The sequence below is a fragment of the Jaculus jaculus genome, chromosome 8, assembly GCF_020740685.1.
Source record: "Jaculus jaculus isolate mJacJac1 chromosome 8, mJacJac1.mat.Y.cur, whole genome shotgun sequence".
Classification (NCBI taxonomy): domain Eukaryota; kingdom Metazoa; phylum Chordata; class Mammalia; order Rodentia; family Dipodidae; genus Jaculus; species Jaculus jaculus.
This window is the reverse complement of record NC_059109.1, coordinates 58,416,605-58,434,236: the sequence shown is the minus strand read 5'-3', so window position 1 is coordinate 58,434,236 and position 17,632 is coordinate 58,416,605. Positions and strand designations below refer to the sequence as shown.

Genomic DNA, 17,632 nt, shown 5'->3' with positions numbered 1-17,632 from the left:
TTTTTATTTAGAAAAAATTGTTTATTTGAGAGAAAGACGAGGCAGAGAGAGAGAATGGGCACCAAGGCCTCCAGCCACTGTAAATGAATTCCAGATGTATGCGTCACCTTGTGTGTTTGGCTTACATGGGTCCTGGGGAATCAAACCTGGGTTCTTTGGCTTTGCAGGCACGGTTTAACAATTATTTATACTATTTCTGTTCAAAATGCAATGTAAGTCCAGATATGATGACTCACATCTATTATTCCAGTACTGTGGAGGCCGAGGTAGGTGGACTGAAGAGAATCTGAGACCAACCTAGGCTATATAGAAAGTAACCAGGCCTTGGGCTAAAGAAATGTCTCTGCAATTAAAGGCACTTGCTTGCTAAACCTAATGGCCTAAGATCCATTCCCCAGTACAAATGTAAAGCCAGATGCATGAAAGTGGTGCATGCATCTGGAATTCATTCACAGTGATAAAAAGCCATGGTGTGCCTATTTTCTCTCCCCCGCCCCTTTCTGCTTGCAAATAAATAAGTAAAAATACTTTAGCCAGGCATAGTGGCACACGCCTTTCATTCCAGCAGTTGGGGCTGGAGAGATGGCTTAGCAGTTAAAGTGCTTTCCTGCAAAGCCTAAGAACTCATGTTTGAATCTCCAGGTCCCATGTAACCAGACGCAGTGACGCAAGCACACAGTGTTGCACATGCTACATGTCTGGACTTTGCAGCGGTTGAAGGCCCTGGAGCGCCCATTCTCTCTCCAAAAATAAAATAAAGAATGTCATAGTTAGGAGAATCACCATGAGTTTGAGGCCACCCTGAGAGCACATACTGAATTCCAAGTCAGCCTGAGCTAGACTGAGACCTTGCCTCAGAAATATCAAAAAAAGAAGCTGGGTGTGGAGGCACATGTCTTTAATCCCAGCACTCAGGAGGTAGGAGGATTTTCACAAGTTGGAAGTCACCCTGAACCTAAATAGTAAATTCCAGGTCAGCCTGGGCCAGAGTGAGACCCTACCTCAAAAAACAAAATAAATAAATAAATAAATAAAAATAAAATAATAAGAGGAGGGCTGGAGAAATGGCTTAGTGGTTATGGTACTTGCCTGCAAAGCCTAACCACCTGTTTGATTCTCCAGTACCCATATAAAGCCAGATGCACAGTGACACATGCATTTGGAGTTCATTTGTAGTGGCTAGAGGCCCTTTGCACAACCATTCTCCCTCTCTCTTTGCTTGAAAATTAATTAAATCAATAGAAATTTTAAAAAATAATAAGTACCAAGCCTGCTGCCTATAGACTCTCAAATGGGGGGGAAGAAGGAATTTGTTGTTAATTTCCAAAGGTTATCCATTTATAGCAATCTCAAGGATAATCTGATTTTAAGAATATCAATGTTCAGCCAGGCATGGTGGTACATGCCTTTAATCAGGAGGCAGAGGTAGGAGGATTGCTGTGAGTTGGAGGCCACCCTGAGACCACATAGTGAATTCCAGATCAGCTTGGACTAGAGTGAGACCCTACCTCAAAAAAACAAAAAAAAGAATATCAATGTTCATAAATGAATTAGCAATGAGCTCTAACTCTGAAAAAAAAAAATTCTCTCTGAACTTCTGTTTCCTTATCTGTAAAATTAGGGTGATCTTACCTAACAGGACTGTTATGAGGAATGGAATTGCGTTCAGCACCAGTACTGGTAACGCACATTAACAAATGTTAAACAGGTGTGGCAGTGTCGAGAACTAGGAGGAAGGCAACACCATTTAGTAGGTATCTAATCAGGGTTACAGGTCCAAAAAGAACAAATATATCTGTATGGCCTGACAAAGCCAATGAGAACAGAGATTATATAACAGATACAGAAAAGTTCTGAGAACTAAACTCCAAAAAAGCCCTGATTAATGCTGACTCCCCAGGATGTTGGCTGGTTTATACAAAGTAATCAATTCTCTAACTCATCAAACTATCAGGACCCCTTTACATACACTGAAAAGTAACCCACCCAAATCTACTACATCTTGATGCATAATACCTTGATGCCCAAAGGTATGAAATTATCAGCCTACCAGAATCCTCCACATATATTCCAAGTAACCATTCCAATCCACCTCGACTTAATACTCAATTTACATCCCCAAGGATATAAAAGCCCCTGATACAAGTCAGCAGTCAGTTCCCCTCCCAAGCTGGGAAGGCTCCTGACTTCACTTTCTATTTCAAGTTCTAATAAACTAGCCCTAACCTATCCCTAACACATCTGCACTTGTCATTATTAGCAGGTCACAAGCCAAGAACTAGAGAGCCACTGACTTGGGAGAGTTTAGTTACCACTGAGTGTCCAGCACTCTAACTATTAAGCTAAGTCTACTATTCACTCTCTTAACTTGTAAGAGTAGCTTATACCCATAATCTCAGTACTTGGGATACTGAGGCAAAACGGCTGCCAGTTTAAGGCCAGCCCGGACTACAGAGTGAAACCCTACCTTGAAAATCAAAAACAAACAAAAAGCCAGGTAAAGGACAACCTCTGGCCTCCACATGCATACACCCACATACAGACATATACAAACAAACACACACACACACACATCACATACATACAAAAGTAGTAAAAATAAATACATTTTTAAAATATTTTATTTACTTACTTATTAGAGAGAGATGCAGATAGAATAGGCACATCAAGGCCTTCAGCCACAGCAAACGAATTCCAGACGCATGCACCACCTTGTGCATCTGGCTTATGTGGGTCTTGGGAAATCAAACCTAAGTCCTAAGGCATTGCAGGCAAGTGCCTTAACTGCCAAGCCATCTCTCTAGCACAAAAATAAAATTTAAAGCCAGGTGTGGTGGCACTTTAATCCCAGCACTCAGGAAGCAGAGGTAGGAGAATCGCTGAAGTTTGAGGCTACCCGGAGACTACATAGTGAATTCCAGGTCAGCTTGGGCTAGAGTGAGACCCTACCTCGAAAAAATTTAAAAAAAAAAGGGGGGGGGCTGAAGGGATGGCTTAGCAGTTAAGGTATTTGCCTGCAAAGCCAAAGAACCCAAGTTCCATTCCCCAGGACCCACATGAGCCAGATGCACAAGGGGGTGCACACATTTGGAGTTTGTTTGCAGTGGCTGGATGCCCTGGTGTGCCCATTCATATTCTCTCTCTCCCTCCCTCCCTCCTGGTTATCTGTTTTCATTACTCCATATATAGACACACAACTATTTTCTACTCTGGAATGACCAAATTTATACAGTGGATTTTGAAAAAATTATTTTATGTATTTATTTCAGAGACAGAAAGGCAGAAAGAGAGAGAGAGAGAGAGAATAAGGGTGTACCAGGGCCTCTAGCCACTGCAAAGGAACTCAAGATGCATACACCACCTTGTGCATCTGGTTTTATGTGAATACTGAGTGTATTGAACCTGGGTTCTTTGGCTTTGTTGGGAAGCACCTTAATTGCTAAACATATCTCCAGTCCTACACAGCAGATTTTTAAGGACCAATAAAAACAAGGCACTTATGAACATAGACACAAAAATTCTCAACAAAATATTGGCAAACAGAATACAAGAACATATCAGAAAGATCATTCACATTGACCAAGTATGCTTTATTCCAGAGATGGAGGGATGGTTCAATATACAAAAATCTATAAATGTAATACATCATATAAATGGATTGAAGGACAAAAATCACATGATCATCTCATTAGATGCAGAGAAAGCATTTGACAAAATCCAACATCCCTTCATGATGAAAGTCCTACAGAGACAGGGAATAGAAGGAACATATCTCAATATAATAAAGGCTATTTATGACAAGCCTACAGCCAACATATTACTAAATGGGGAAAAACTGGAAGCTTTTCCACTAAAATCAGGAACAAGACAAGGGTGTCCACTGTCCCCACTTTTATTTAACATAGTTCTGGAAGTCTTAGCCATAGCAATAAGGCAAGAGACACATAAAAAAGGGATATAAATTGGAAAGGAAGAGATCAATTTATCATTATTTGCAGATGACATGATTCTATATGTAAAGGACCCTAAAGACTCTACTAGCAAACTGTTAGAGCTGATCAAAACCTACAGCCATGTAGCAGGATACAAAATATACAGAAATCAGTAGCCTTCATATATGCTAACAACAAACACACAGAGGATGAAATCAGACAATCACTCCCATTCACAATTGCATCCAAAAAAATAAAGTACCTTGGAATAAACCTAACCAAGGAAATAAAGAATCACTACAATGAGAACTTTAAAACACTGAAGTGAGAAATTGCAGAAGACACTAACTAGGAAGTGGAAAAATATCCCTTGTTCCTGGATTGGAAGAATCAATATTATGAAAATGGCAATCTTACCAAAAGCAATCTATACATTTAATACAATCCCCATCAAAATTCCAAAGGCATTCTTCATGGAAATAGAAAAAGCAATCCAAAAATTCATTTGGAATCACAAAAAACCTCGAATATCTAAAATGATACTGAGCAACAAAAATAAGGCTGGTGGTATCACCACACCTGATTTTAACCTATACTACAGAGCCATAGTAACAAAAACAGTGTGTTACTTTCACAAAAGCAGACATGTAGATCAATGGGACATAATAGAGGACCCAGATGTAAGTCCAGGTAGCTATAGCCACCTGATATTCGATAAAAATGACAAAAATACTCATTGGAGAAAAGACAGCCTCTTCAGCAAATAGTGTTGGGAAAACTGGATATGTATCTGTAGAAGGATGAAAATAGATCCTTCTATCTCTCCACGCACAAGAATTAAGTCCAAATGGAATAAAGACCTTAATATCAGACCGGAAAATCTAAAACTGCTAGAGGAAAAAGTAGGGAAAACCCTTCAACATATTGATTGGTCTTGACAAAGACTTTGTGAATACAGCCCCAATTTCTCAGGCAATATAACCACAGATTAATTACTGGGACCTCAAGAAATTATAAACTATTTTGCACTGCAAAGGACACTGTGAATAAAGCAAAGAGGCAACCTACAGAATGGGGAAAAATCTTCACCAGCTATATATCTGGTAGAGGACTAATATCTAGGATATACAAAGAACTTAAAAAGTTAACTAATAAGGAATCAAACAAGCCAATCAAAAAATGGGCTATGGAGCTAAATAGAGGTATAAGCATCTAAAAAAGAAAAATGTTCTATGTCACTAGTCATCAGGGAAATGCAAATTAAAACTACATTGAATTAACCAAGGTGTTCTGAATGCTAGGTTCCCAGCTGATGTAGATTTGGAAATTAATGTCTCCTGGAGGGAGTGTATTGTTTGGGGCAGACTTATGGGTGTTATAGTCCATTTCCCCATGCCAGTGTTTGGCAAACTCTCTTGTTGCTGTTTTCTACCTTATGTTGACCAGGGGATGATGTCCACCCTCTGCTCATGCCATCACTTTCCCCTACCATTGTGGAGCTTCCCCTTGAGCCTGTAAGCCAAAATAAACCTCTTTTTTCCCACAAGATGCTCTGGTTTGGGTGATTTCTACCAGCAATGCAGACCTGACTGCAACAGTAAAGTGGTGCCAAGGAGTGGGATTGCTGCTAGACTCCTGACTGTGTGCCTTTTGCCTTTTGGAGCTGATTTTCAAGAGGAATGTAGAAGGATTTGAAACCTTTGCCTAAGAGACACCTTGCAGTGCTGTAAGTACAGTTTGATGGACTATTCTGGTCAGAGTTTAAAGAACTGAATGCAGTATGAACTATGGACTGTGAGGTTTGGCTTATGAGGGTGAGAAAGTTTTGCCTGGAATGGGCTAGCAGTTTGTGTGAGAAGCTTGCTGTTATGTCTGGGTCCTGAGAAGTTGTTTTGTGTAGAAATAAACTGGTGTGAGCAGAGGAATATGGCACAGAAAGAAAAATCTTTGGATAAACTGCTTCCCATTCAGCTGTAATTGAGAGATAACAACTTTTGAGTTTGGGCCATCTCACCTGCCCTGGGGCAACAGGAAGAATGAAGACTCTTTTGGAGGGGCCTGAGTGTTCAATGAGTGTCCTGTTCTTCAAAGTCTGCTTTATCCCCCTCCTTGCCTCCCCATAACAAGCTGGCACCTTACCTGGTATTGTGGAGTGTAAGAAATGCAGGCAAGAGAGGGTCATTGAGTTTGCAAAATGGTTTGTGTTTTGGAAATGTGTGTGAAGCAGGCTTGGTGGATGCCTGCATGGAGACACCATGGAGCCATAAGGATGAACCATGAATTGCATTGGAGACCCAGTGGAGAGGTTGGGGCCACGAGATTGCTGCTAAGAAAAGCTGCCAGCCCTGAAAAAGTTTTCCAAGACTGTGAGTTGCCTAGCTGGAGGGGCAGAATTGGAATTCCAGAGACTTGTTGCTGGTTAGAATTATCAGACTTGGAGATTTGTCACTGGCTGGAGTTGCTGGACTTGAAGCTACAGAGTTTGATGTTTTCTCTGGTTGTTTTCAATCTTGTATAGGTTAAATATTGCTTTTCTGTGCACAATGCCTTCTTTTGCAGTGTGAATGTTTACTTTGTAACATTATGGAATTTTGAAGTTTTTTTTTGTTATTATGGCTCAGTTAAAAGACCTGAGACTATGGGGATGTATGAACATCATCGAAATTAATAAAAACCATGGGGATTTAAAAAAAAAAAACTACATTGAGATTCCATCTCACTCCTGTCAGATTGGCTACCATCATGAAAACAAATGATCATAAATGTTGGTGGGGATGTGGAAAAAGAGGAACCCTTCTACACTGTTGGTGGGAATGCAATCTGGTCCACCCATTGTGGAAAACAGTGTGGAGGTTCCTAAAACAGCTAAAGATTGATCTACCATATGACCCAGCTATAGCACTCCTATGCATATATCCAAAGGACTCATCTCATTTCCTTAGAAGTACGTGCTCAACCATGTTTACTGCAGCTCAATTTATAATAGCTGGGAAATGGAACCAACCTAGATGTCCCACAACAGATGAGTGGATAATGAAGATGTGGCACATTTATACAATGGAGTTCTACTCAGCGGTAAAGAAAAATGAAGTTATGAAATTTGCAGAAAAATGGATGGACCTGGAAAGTATTATACTAAGTGAGGTAACCCAGGCCCAGAAAGCCAAGCGCCACATGTTCTCTCTCATATGTGGATCCTAGCTACAGATGATTGGGCTTCTGCGTGAGAATGAAAATACTTAGTAGCAGAGGCCAGTAAGGTAAAAAGGAGACATAAAGGGTAGAGAAAGGAAGGGAGAAGGATACTTAATAGGTTGATATTGTATATATGTAATTACAATGATTGTAATGGGGAGGTAATATGATGGAGAATGGAATTTCAAATGGGAAAGTGTGGGGGTGGGGAGTGAGGGAATTACCATGGGATATATTTTATAATCATGGAAAATGTTAATAAAAATTTTTTAAAAATAAAAAATAAAAAATAAACTATCATTGTTAAGTGCACCATAAAAAAAATTTAATAAAAAAAAAGAGGGCTAGATTAATGGCTTATCTGTTAAAAATACTTGTTTAGGGGCTGGAGAGATTGCATAATGGTTAATACACTTGCCTGTGAAGCCTGAGGACTCAGGTTCAGTTCCCCAGGACCCATGTAAGCCAGATGCACAAGGTGGAACATATGTCTGGAGTTCATTTGCAGTGGCTAGAGGCCTTGGAGCACCTATACTCTCACTCTATCTGCATCTTTCTTTCTCTCTAAAATTAATTAACTAATTAATTAATTTAAAAAATACTTGTTTACAAAGCCTGTTGGCCAGGGTTCAATGTTCAATTTCTCAGTATCCACATAAAGCCAGACGCACAAAATGGTGCACATGTCTGGAGTTTGTTACAGCATCAGGATAGCCCTGGAACACTCATTCTCTCTCTGTGATCAATGAGACAGACAAATACATAATAGGCAGGCCACCGGGTAACTCTACATCTACTCTAGGGAACCCCTGGCCACTACAGGAACTTTGATTCAAGCCAGTGGAGATGCAAATCTCCTCAGACACCTTTCAAATGTGTCTTCTAACATAAACATAACCCTGTTCTCTGGCCTACAATAATGCCCAGAAACAAATAACTGCTCACTCCTCAGGAACCATTTCTTCCTGACTTCAATTTATACTCAGGCCAAGGCCAAGTAGTTATTTATTCCCATGGACAGGGAAGATGTCTCTATATAACATGCCAGGTGTGTTCATTTGCAAAAACAAAAGTTATCAGTTATAGTTCATGCTACAATCGAGTTTACTGGGAAACTTGTTCCTAGGCCTCACCTACCCTCGGAATCCTGGATATCATCGCACAGTACCCACTTTGGTTACTCTCCCCATCATGAGGCACCTCAGAGCTCAGAGTTCCATACAGCAGTGCACTTTGGTTATTCTTGCCCATTTTCAAGAATATTTCACTTCTGCCTCCAATTGTCTTATCAGAAGTCACTATCCACTTATGCAAATCTTCTTTTTCGCGGAACTTCCAGATGACCTTGGCTTGTTCCAGCAAGACCTCATGCAGTGGGCGGCCTTCTGGCCCTACCCAATGATTTACAATTTCATCCTTCCAACGCATGAAATGTTCCTTTATTTCATCTCTAATTGCTTTATCAAAACTAACTTCAGGCTTTTCTTCAGAAGAACTTATATCCAAAGCAACTTCTTTTTGGTGATGTCCTTGTAAACCCTCTTCAGTCTTCCTCTGCTGGGAGACTCTGCCAAGAGGAGCCACTGGTTTTTGGAGGCTACTAGAAGAATAGTCTACAAAGTGAATACCCAAAAATGGATTCAAGGTAGCACTTGGCTTCACCCAGTTTCTGAGAATGTAAGTTCCATTCAGCAATTTGTGAACCAAAGCCATTGTAAGAAAAAGTCAAAATGTATTTTTCTTTTCAGAGAAAAGAAGTTTTAACAATCAGTCCAGTTCTACCTATAACAAAGAAACGCTGAGTTATTAATGTAGCAGTAAAAGCACTTCAAGTTAAACTCAAAAAGAGTCATTTATTATGAAATTCACAAACTTATTTGCTACATCTATAAATATTTACTAAGTGACTATTAGAGGCAGAACACTGTGTTACAGACTGCAAAAGAAAACAAAAACAGCCAGGTGGGGTAGAGCATGCTTTTAATCCCAGCACTTGGGAAGCAGAGGTAGGAGGATCACTGTGAGCTTGAGGCTACCCTAACTCTACATAGTGAATTCCAGACCCTACCTTGAAAAACCAAAAAAAAAAGGGGGGGGGGGAACAAACAAACAAACAAACAAACAGAAAAGCCAACAACATAGCCAGGCACAGTGGTGGTATGCCTGTAATCTCAGTAATTGAGAGGTGAACATAGGAGGATTAGGAGTTTAAGGCCATCTTCAGCTATATAGTAAATTTAAGGCCAGCGTGGGCAACATAAGACCCTGTCTGGAGAAAAAAAAAAAACAAAAAACTAATGACTACTAAAAATAATTCAGTATAACTCAGTATGTGCCACAAGATACCTCAAGAGGTTGTAGCAACTTTTTCTGTTAAAATTTAAAGAAACAATAGGTCTCAAAAAGTAAAATAGGCCAATAAGCTAGAAAGGAGATATAAAGGGAATAGAAATGGCGGGGGGGGGGCTAATAAGATGGTATTGTATATATGTTAAGTAGAAGAACAGATTAATGGGGTGAAAAGGTGTAAGCAAGGTCAGGGATAGAGACTGAGTAAGGAAAGGTGGAGGAGGGAGAGCTAATCAAAACCTAAGAGGATATAAATAAGTCATATGGAAACATACTTTTTTTGGACAGTGGAATACACAGGAGCCATAGATTGTTACTAGGAAACTTTTTCAATGCCAAAGATGGGATACCTTCCAGTGAGTTGTTGGCCAGAGAGGTCCCTGATGCCCCCCAAACATTACAGGCCATTGTCAAGGCCCTTGGTTTCCCACCAGGAATAGATGATAAGACCCTATTGCTAAGGACTCCACATACTTGGGATATAAGGTCACTGAGAAGCCCTGCTGGAGCTGAGCTGAAAACCTCCTCCATGTAGACCAGCTGACAAAAAGCTGGAAAAAGCCATGCTGCATGCAGTTCAATGGGAGAGAGAGAAATCACCAGTGAAGATACCCAATAGTGGATACCACAAGCCTTACATTTGGCCAGCAAGGCCAAATGAGCCAATGGGTGCAAGAGTGGCACGTGTGTTATGGGGGAAACCAACCACCATCTAATTTGACTGAAGGCCCACTCCATGGGAAGGACTATATGCCTGATACTGCAAATCTACAACAGGGATATTCATTAGCCCTAGGAGTGTAACATCTGCTGATGTCTGGCAAAAAGTATATACTATGCTCACCAAACTGTCCAGTAATCACTTCTCTTAACATTCATACCCATATATTAATGGTACTCTCACTTTTGGCTAGAGAACCTTCTCTTTTCAGGTGACAGTAACCTTGGGATGACTCAGGAGGCATCATGGTGCTGAGAAGTAACGGAGGAGTGCTCAGCACTGAAATATCTCAATCACACCTTCCATGGCTCAGGGTCCATTGCAAAAGAGGTGGCAGAAAGAATGTAAGAGCCAAAGAAAGGATACCACTCCTTACTTACAACTGTCCAGACAGAATTTGGCCTCGATATCCAAGACCTTGCAGTGACTAGCAAAACCCACAAGACCCTCATAATAGGAGAAAATGATGATGACATCAAAGTAAAAGAGAGACTAATGGAGGGGAGGGGATATGACTGTGAGCAGAGTAATGAAGGGGAAAGTGGGGGAGGGGAGGGAAATACCAAAGTTTGTTGTTTAGAGCTGGTCATGGTGACACACTCTTTAATCCCAGTACTTGGGAGGCAGAGGTAGGAGAATCGCCGTGAGTTCAAGGCCACCCTGAGACTACCTAGTGAATTCCAGGTCAGCCTGAGATAGAGTGAGACCCTACCTCAAAAAACCAAAAAATAAAAATAAAATAAAGTTTAAAAAAAGAAAAAATAAAGGGGCTAGGCAAGTTAAAAGTGCTTGCTTGTAAAACCTGCCAGCCTAAGTTCAATTTCCAAGCCAGCCATATAAGCCAGATACAAAAAGTAGGGCAAGCACCTGCTGGCACACCCATACACATACACACACAAATAAAAAGAAATTAAAAGTAAAACTATAGGGGCTGGATAGATGGCTTAGTGGTTAAGACATTTGCCTGCAAAGCCTGAAAATCAATGTTTGATTCTCCAGGTTCCACATAAGCCAGATGCACAAGGTAACACATGCACAAGGTCGTGCACGTCTGGAGTTTGATTACAGTGGCTGGAGGCCCTGGCACACCAATCCTATCCTCTGCTGGCTCTCTCTCACTCCCCCTCTCTCTCTCTCCCTCCCTCTCATTAAAAAAAAAAAGCAGTTTCTTAGGCTTGCCTCAATAAATAAATAAATAATAAAAATAAAGATAAATAGGGCTGGAGAGATGGCTTAGCAGTATAGGCATTTACATGCCAAGCCAAAGGACCCAGGTTCAATTCCCCAGGACCTACATAAGCAAGATGTACAAGGTGGCACACGTGTCTGGAGTTCATATGCAGCAGCTGGAGGCCCTAGCATGCACATTCTCTCCCTCTCTCCCTCCCTCCCTCCTTCTCCCCCCCCTCTCTCCCTCCCTCCCCCCCCCCCCTCTCTCTCTCTCTCTCTAACAAATAAAAGTAAAATTTTTTTAAAGTCTTGGCTGGGTGTAGTGGTGCATGCCTTTAATCACAGCACTCAAGAGGCAGAGGGAGAACAGATCACCGTAAGTCAAGGCTACCATGAGACTACAAACTGAATTCCAGGTCCGCCTGGGCTAGAGTGAGGCCCTACCTCGGGGAAAAAAAAAAAAATCTTGCCGGGCATGGTGGTGCACACCTTTAATCCCAGCACTCAGGAAACAGATGTAGGAGGCTCGTCATGAGTATTGGTTTTTGAGGTAGGGTCTCACTCTAGGCCAGGCGGACCTGGAATTCACTATGTAGTCTCAGGCTGGTCTCAAAATCACAGCCATCCTTCTACCTTGGTTTCCAAAGGCATGTGCCACCACACCTGACCTCTTTTTACCTTAAAAAAACAAAACAAACAAACAAACAAAAAACAACTTTATTTATTTATTTGAGAGTGTGTCAGCAACAAACAGGAAGACAGAGAACGGGCAAGCCAGGGCCTCCAGCCACTACAAATGAACTCCAGACGCATGCACCCCCTTGTGCATCGGGCTTCCATGGGTCCTAGGGAATCAAACCGAGGTCCTTTGGCCTTGCAGACAAACACCTTAACCTCTAAGCCATCTCTCCAGCACCTTATTTATTTATTTTTTTTATTTTTTATTTTTTTGGTTTTTCGAGGTAAGGTTTCACTCTAGCCCAGGCTGACCTGGAATTCACTATGCAGTCTCAGGGTGGCCTCGAACTCACGGCGATCCTCCTACCTCTGCCTCCCAAGTGCTGGGATTAAAGGCGTGCGCCACCACGCCGGGCTCCAGCACCTCTTTTAAAACCTTTTTTAATGTCCACAAAATGAGTTTGCTCTGCTATGCATATTTACCAACGCTTTGGGTATGGTAAAATGGAATTTCTCACACTTTTAACATTTTTTTTTTTTTTGGAGGGGGAGGATTTCAAGGTAGGGTCTCTCTCTAGCCCAGGCTGACCTAGAATTCATTCCGTAGTCTCAGGGTAGCCTCAAACACAGCGATCTTGGCCTCCCAAGCGCTGGGATTAAAGAGGTGTGCCAACGCACCCAGCCATACTTTTAAATTTTTAATGAAGATTTTTTTTTCAATTGGCATACAGAAGTTTTTTTTCTTTTCACAATTTTTATTAACATTTCCCATGATTATAAAAAATATTCCATGGTAATACCCTCCCCTCTGCACTTTCCCCTTTGAAATTCCATTCTCCATCATATTACCTCCCCATCTCAATCATTATACTTACATATATACAATACCAACCTATTAAGTACCCTCCTCCCTTCCTTTCTCTTCCCTTTATGTCTCCTTTTCAACTTACTGGCCTCTGCTACTAAGTATTTTCCTTCTCACGCAGAAGCCCAATCATCTGTAGCTAGGATCCACATGAGGGAGTACATGTGGCGCTTGGCTTTCTGGGCCTGGGTTACCTCACTTAGTATAATCCTTTCCAGGTCCATCCATTTTCCTGCAAATTTCATAACTCCATTTTTCTTTACTGCTGGGTAGAACTCCATTGTATAAATGTGCCACATCTTCATTATCCACTCATCTGTTGAGGGACATCTAGGCTGGTTCCATTTCCCAGCTATTATGAATTGAGCAGCAACAAACATGGTTGAGCACGGCACACAGAAGTTTTTAAAAGTTCAAGCACTGTAATCCAAGCACTTGGAAGGTAAAGACCAGAGGATCTGGAGTTCAAAAGTCACTTCCAGCTACATAAGAAGCTCAAGGCCAGCTTGGACAGAACAAAAATGTTTCAAAAATAATTTTAGACAAATATTTTGAGTGACAAAAAGGATTAAAGTCGTATGAAGGTAAAATGGTGGGATTATGAGTAACATGACTTTACCTTGTTTTCCAAACACTCAGTAGTGTTGTTACTTTTATAATGATACTTGTACTTTGTGGGGGGTTTTTTCCTCATAATTTCTAGTAATAGACATGTCAAACCTACTAACAAAATAACGGTCCGAGGTTAACAGTGATTTTTAATAATGGAATCCACGCCGCTAAAAGTAATATTAGTAAAGCTTATATATTAGCAACGCTTACTATGTGTCAGAAACTGTTATTTTCCATTGAGGTCTCACAATACTCTTGAAAGCAGTGCTATTATTATTCCGATTACAAAGACGAGGGGACGAAAGTTCCACAATTACCTGCGGCCACACAGCCAGTGGCAAACACACTCTGAAGCCCAGGCGCAGACCTGCTCCGACCCCTCCAGCCTCACCTGCGACGCCCTTCCGGTGAAGAGACACCCCCTCGTGTCTCGCTAGCGGCCACTTTCCGCTTCCCACAAGCGCCAATTCCCGGACAGCCCCGGCTGCGCTTCCACGGCCCCACCTGCGACTTCCGCCGAGTCCATCGCTCTTGGCCGTCCGGTTCTCACGTCTCTGGGTTGGGTCCACCTGCTTTTCCCCTCCGGCGGCAAACTAGGTGATGAAACACTAGAGTTCCGGCCGGTACGGGGTTCCGGGAATGGTTACGGGGATTCTAAAGGTGAATGAGGTCTGGAGGGAGAGCGTAGCGGTTCACGCGTTTGCCTGCCAAGGCAAAGGATTCCCCAGGACCCACGTAGCCAGATACACAAGGGATAAATAAATAAAGTCTTTTTTTAAAAAAGGTGAATGACCTGTGACATTGGCCCACACGAGAGCTTTTTGCCTCGCCTTCCTGCATCCGGTCTAGTTCCGGCCCAAGCCCCTTCACCCACCGGTTCCTCCCTCCCGCGACAATTGCCTGTGTCTTCAGAAAGTGAAACTGACCTTGGAGACTCGCCAACTGAACAGCACCGGAGTTAGCAGTGCTTCCTCAATCCCGCCCCATAGGGCGTCCCTCTCGGCAGAACTATCGTGTGCACACCCCTGTTAAAACACTACCAAGCCGGGCGTGCTGGTGCACGCCTTTAATCCCAGCACTCGGGAGGCAGAGGTAGGCGGATCGCCGTGAGTTCGAGGCCACCCTGAGACTCCATAGTGAATTCCAGGTCAGCCCAGCCTGGGCTAGAGTGAGACTCTACCTTGAAAAAAAAAAAAAAAAAAAAAAAAAAAAACCACTATCAATTATCAATACTGTATCTTAGTGAAATGTACTTAGGTATGCTCTCATAGAAATTCTATTCACAGTTATTTCTTCCTCTTGCCTACTCTGCTTCTCAAGGATTCGCTGACCACAGAAATTTATCTTTTACAGATCACACAATAAAATTAGCTAGGAATGCACTAATCCTCTTGTAAGCCCTCCCTAGTCCCAATTTATGAGAAGTCATACCTAGAATAGTGTTCACTTGCCAGAAACACTGACCACAACAGAAACCAGACATGTCAGTTAAATCAACACAAGCTGTGATCACTTGTGCCTTCTTTTTATTAAGTTGTATGTATGTGTATACATGCATGTATATGTATGTACAGGTCATGCTTGCCTCGCCATGTGTACTGATGTTAGAAGACAATGTCAAAGTGTATATGCTCTTCCATCTTTTGAGACAGGGTCTCTTGCCATTGCAAAGGACTACCAGTCTAGCAAGCTTCAGATTCTCCTGGCTCCAGCTCCAGCTGCCATTGTCATAGGTGTGTTGCCTCCAGCTTGACATGAGTACTAGAGAATCAAACTCAGCTGAGCAGGCTTTACAAGCAAGTGCCTTTAACCACTTGAGCTATCTCTCCAGCTCCAACTTAGGCCTGCTTTAGGGCCACTACAACTCTCACCTATGTGAATGAAATAAGATACACACAGCCCACACTCCAGAAAAGGCTGTTTTTGAAACACTAAACGAGGTACATGCCTGTTTGGAACCCACATATATTCCCTTTAAAGAATAAGAGGGTTGGGAAGATAACTTAATGGGTGAAGTGTTTGCTGTGAAAGTGCAGGGAACTAAGCTCATATCCCCAGAGCCCATAAAAAAATGTCTGGTATAATGGTATGCCTCAGTAATCCCAGCTTTGTGGAAGTAGAGACAGGTGGAACTAAGGGCTTGTAGGCTAGCTAGTCTAGCCAAATTGGTGAGCTATGAGTTCAAAAAATAAGATAGAAAGTGAGGAAAGTCAGTTCCACACACCTTGGATGAACCTCCAAACCAGACACAGATTTTGGAAGGAATGGGATTTATTTCAGGTTACAGATCCAAGGGAAGTTCCATAATGGTGAAAGAAGCTGGTCCCCTTTACCAAATCCATGCAGAGAGGAAAACCACCAGCAGCACCACAAGCAGAACTCTGGGAACCCCAGGCAGAGTTCAAGCACTCTGCATTCCTTAGGATGGAATTCAGATCTTCCCCCAGTAACATCTTAGGACTGGACCCCAGGATCTGACCACAGTGACACTTCCTCCAGCCAGGTGGCAAGAAACACAAGTTACAGCTTTAATAAAACTCCTGAATCTGGGCTGGAAGGATTGCTCAATGCTGGCATAGTGGACTGTATTAAAGAAGAAACTGGAAGAGTGATAGGCTTGGGCGTGCCTTATAGCAAGCGACTCCTCCCGCTGCTTTCCTTGATCTTCCTCACAATGCTGCATGGAGTTCTTCGTTACATCATCAGCTCAGTCATCCAGAAACTGGTCCTGTTTATTCTCAAGAGAAAGACACAGTAGCCACTTTCCTGAGAGCACTAGCCCCATGAAGAGTAAGCTAGATGCTTATTTTCCAGAACTGATTGCTAACTTTGCAGACAGCCTGTGCCCTGAGGTTAGATTTTACCCACTGGAAACAGTGTTGCATCACCTTCACATTCAAGAAACATGCACAGTAATTGACCATACAGACCTTGGCTGTGAAGGGCTTCCAATTAATACACAGTATGAGGGAATGAGAGACTATATCAATACTGTAAGGCAGGAGGAAGGGGTGCTTGGTTTTTATAAGGGATGTGGCACTATTATAATTCACTACATACTGCATGCAGCTGTCGTACAGATTACCAAAATTATTTACTCCACACTTCTTCAAAATCCTATTTGAGATTTAGGTTCTATCACTGCTCAGTCCAGAACACACAATCTGGATAACTTGTTATGAAATTATGAGGGATAAAAGTGAAATACTGAGCCGGGCATGGTGGTGCACACCTTTAATCCCAGCACTTGGAGGGGGGAGGGCAGAGGTAAGAGGATCGCTGTGAATTCAAAGCTACCCTTAGATTATATAGTAAATTCCAGGTCAGCCTGGGCTAGAGCGAGACCCTATCTCGAAAAAACAAAACAACAACAACAACAAAAAAAAAAGTGAAATACTGGGTAGAAAAAAAAGTGGGTTGGAAAGAAATTTAGAAAAACCTCATAGTGATTATGCAAACTTCTAATTTTTCTTAAGTCAAAAGTACATATATTTGGATCAAAACTATTCCAAATTTGAAAGCTCAATAAAAATACTCACAAGAAGTATCTATTAGTGAAGCACTCATGCTGAACTAAAATTTATCCTAGGTAGAAGCAAAACTTTTCAAGTATAAGGTGAAATTTCAAATAGCTGAATCTTTTTTTACTTAACCTTAATATTTGTTATATGTTTCTTTTACTTTTTAGCTTCCTATTGGTATGTTATTCTTTTTTCAAATATATATCTTTACTTATTTATTTGAGAGAGAGAAAGAGAGAGAGAGAGAGAGAGAGAGAGAGAGAGAGAGAGAGAGAGAGAGAATGGGCATGCCAAAGCCTCTAACCATTGCAAACAAATTGTAGACACATGTGCCCCCTTGTGCATCTGTCTTATGTGAGGCCTGGAGAACTGAACCGAGGTCCTTTGGCTTTGTATGTAAGTGTCTTTCTCCAGCCCTAGTATGTTATTCTTAATGCAGTATATATTACCAAGAAGTTTTACATTTAAGCAAATAAACTATATCATCATTGAAAAGATGACAAATTAGATTTGGCCATCTGTAAGTAGGAGTTGAAGGGTTTTAGATTGCATTGTTTATATATAACCATTTTGGTGGCTGTATATGTGT

The 17,632-nt window shown here is 41.7% G+C and overlaps 1 protein-coding gene and 1 pseudogene across 3 annotated transcripts in view; one reads left to right on the top strand and one right to left on the bottom strand.

Annotated features, from left to right (window-relative positions):
* Ndufaf1 (NADH:ubiquinone oxidoreductase complex assembly factor 1) overlaps positions 1-14,516 on the bottom strand; it is a 30,148-nt gene extending 15,632 nt beyond the window's left edge. Inside the window, exons 1-2 of one of the 3 annotated variants that reach the window (XM_045157828.1) lie at positions 14,449-14,516; positions 8,265-8,909 (exon numbers count right to left, since the gene is read on the bottom strand). In XM_045157828.1, coding sequence (XP_045013763.1) covers positions 8,265-8,840 — 576 coding nt within the window. In that variant the 5' untranslated portion in view covers positions 8,841-8,909; positions 14,449-14,516. Of the gene's footprint in view, positions 1-8,264; positions 8,910-13,839; positions 14,304-14,448 lie in introns of those variants that run through there. The other 2 variants (XM_045157827.1, XM_004660900.2) reach the window with 2 other exon arrangements.
* On the top strand, positions 13,489-16,647 carry LOC105944188 (annotated as a pseudogene).
* Positions 16,648-17,632: the final 985 nt, after the last annotated feature.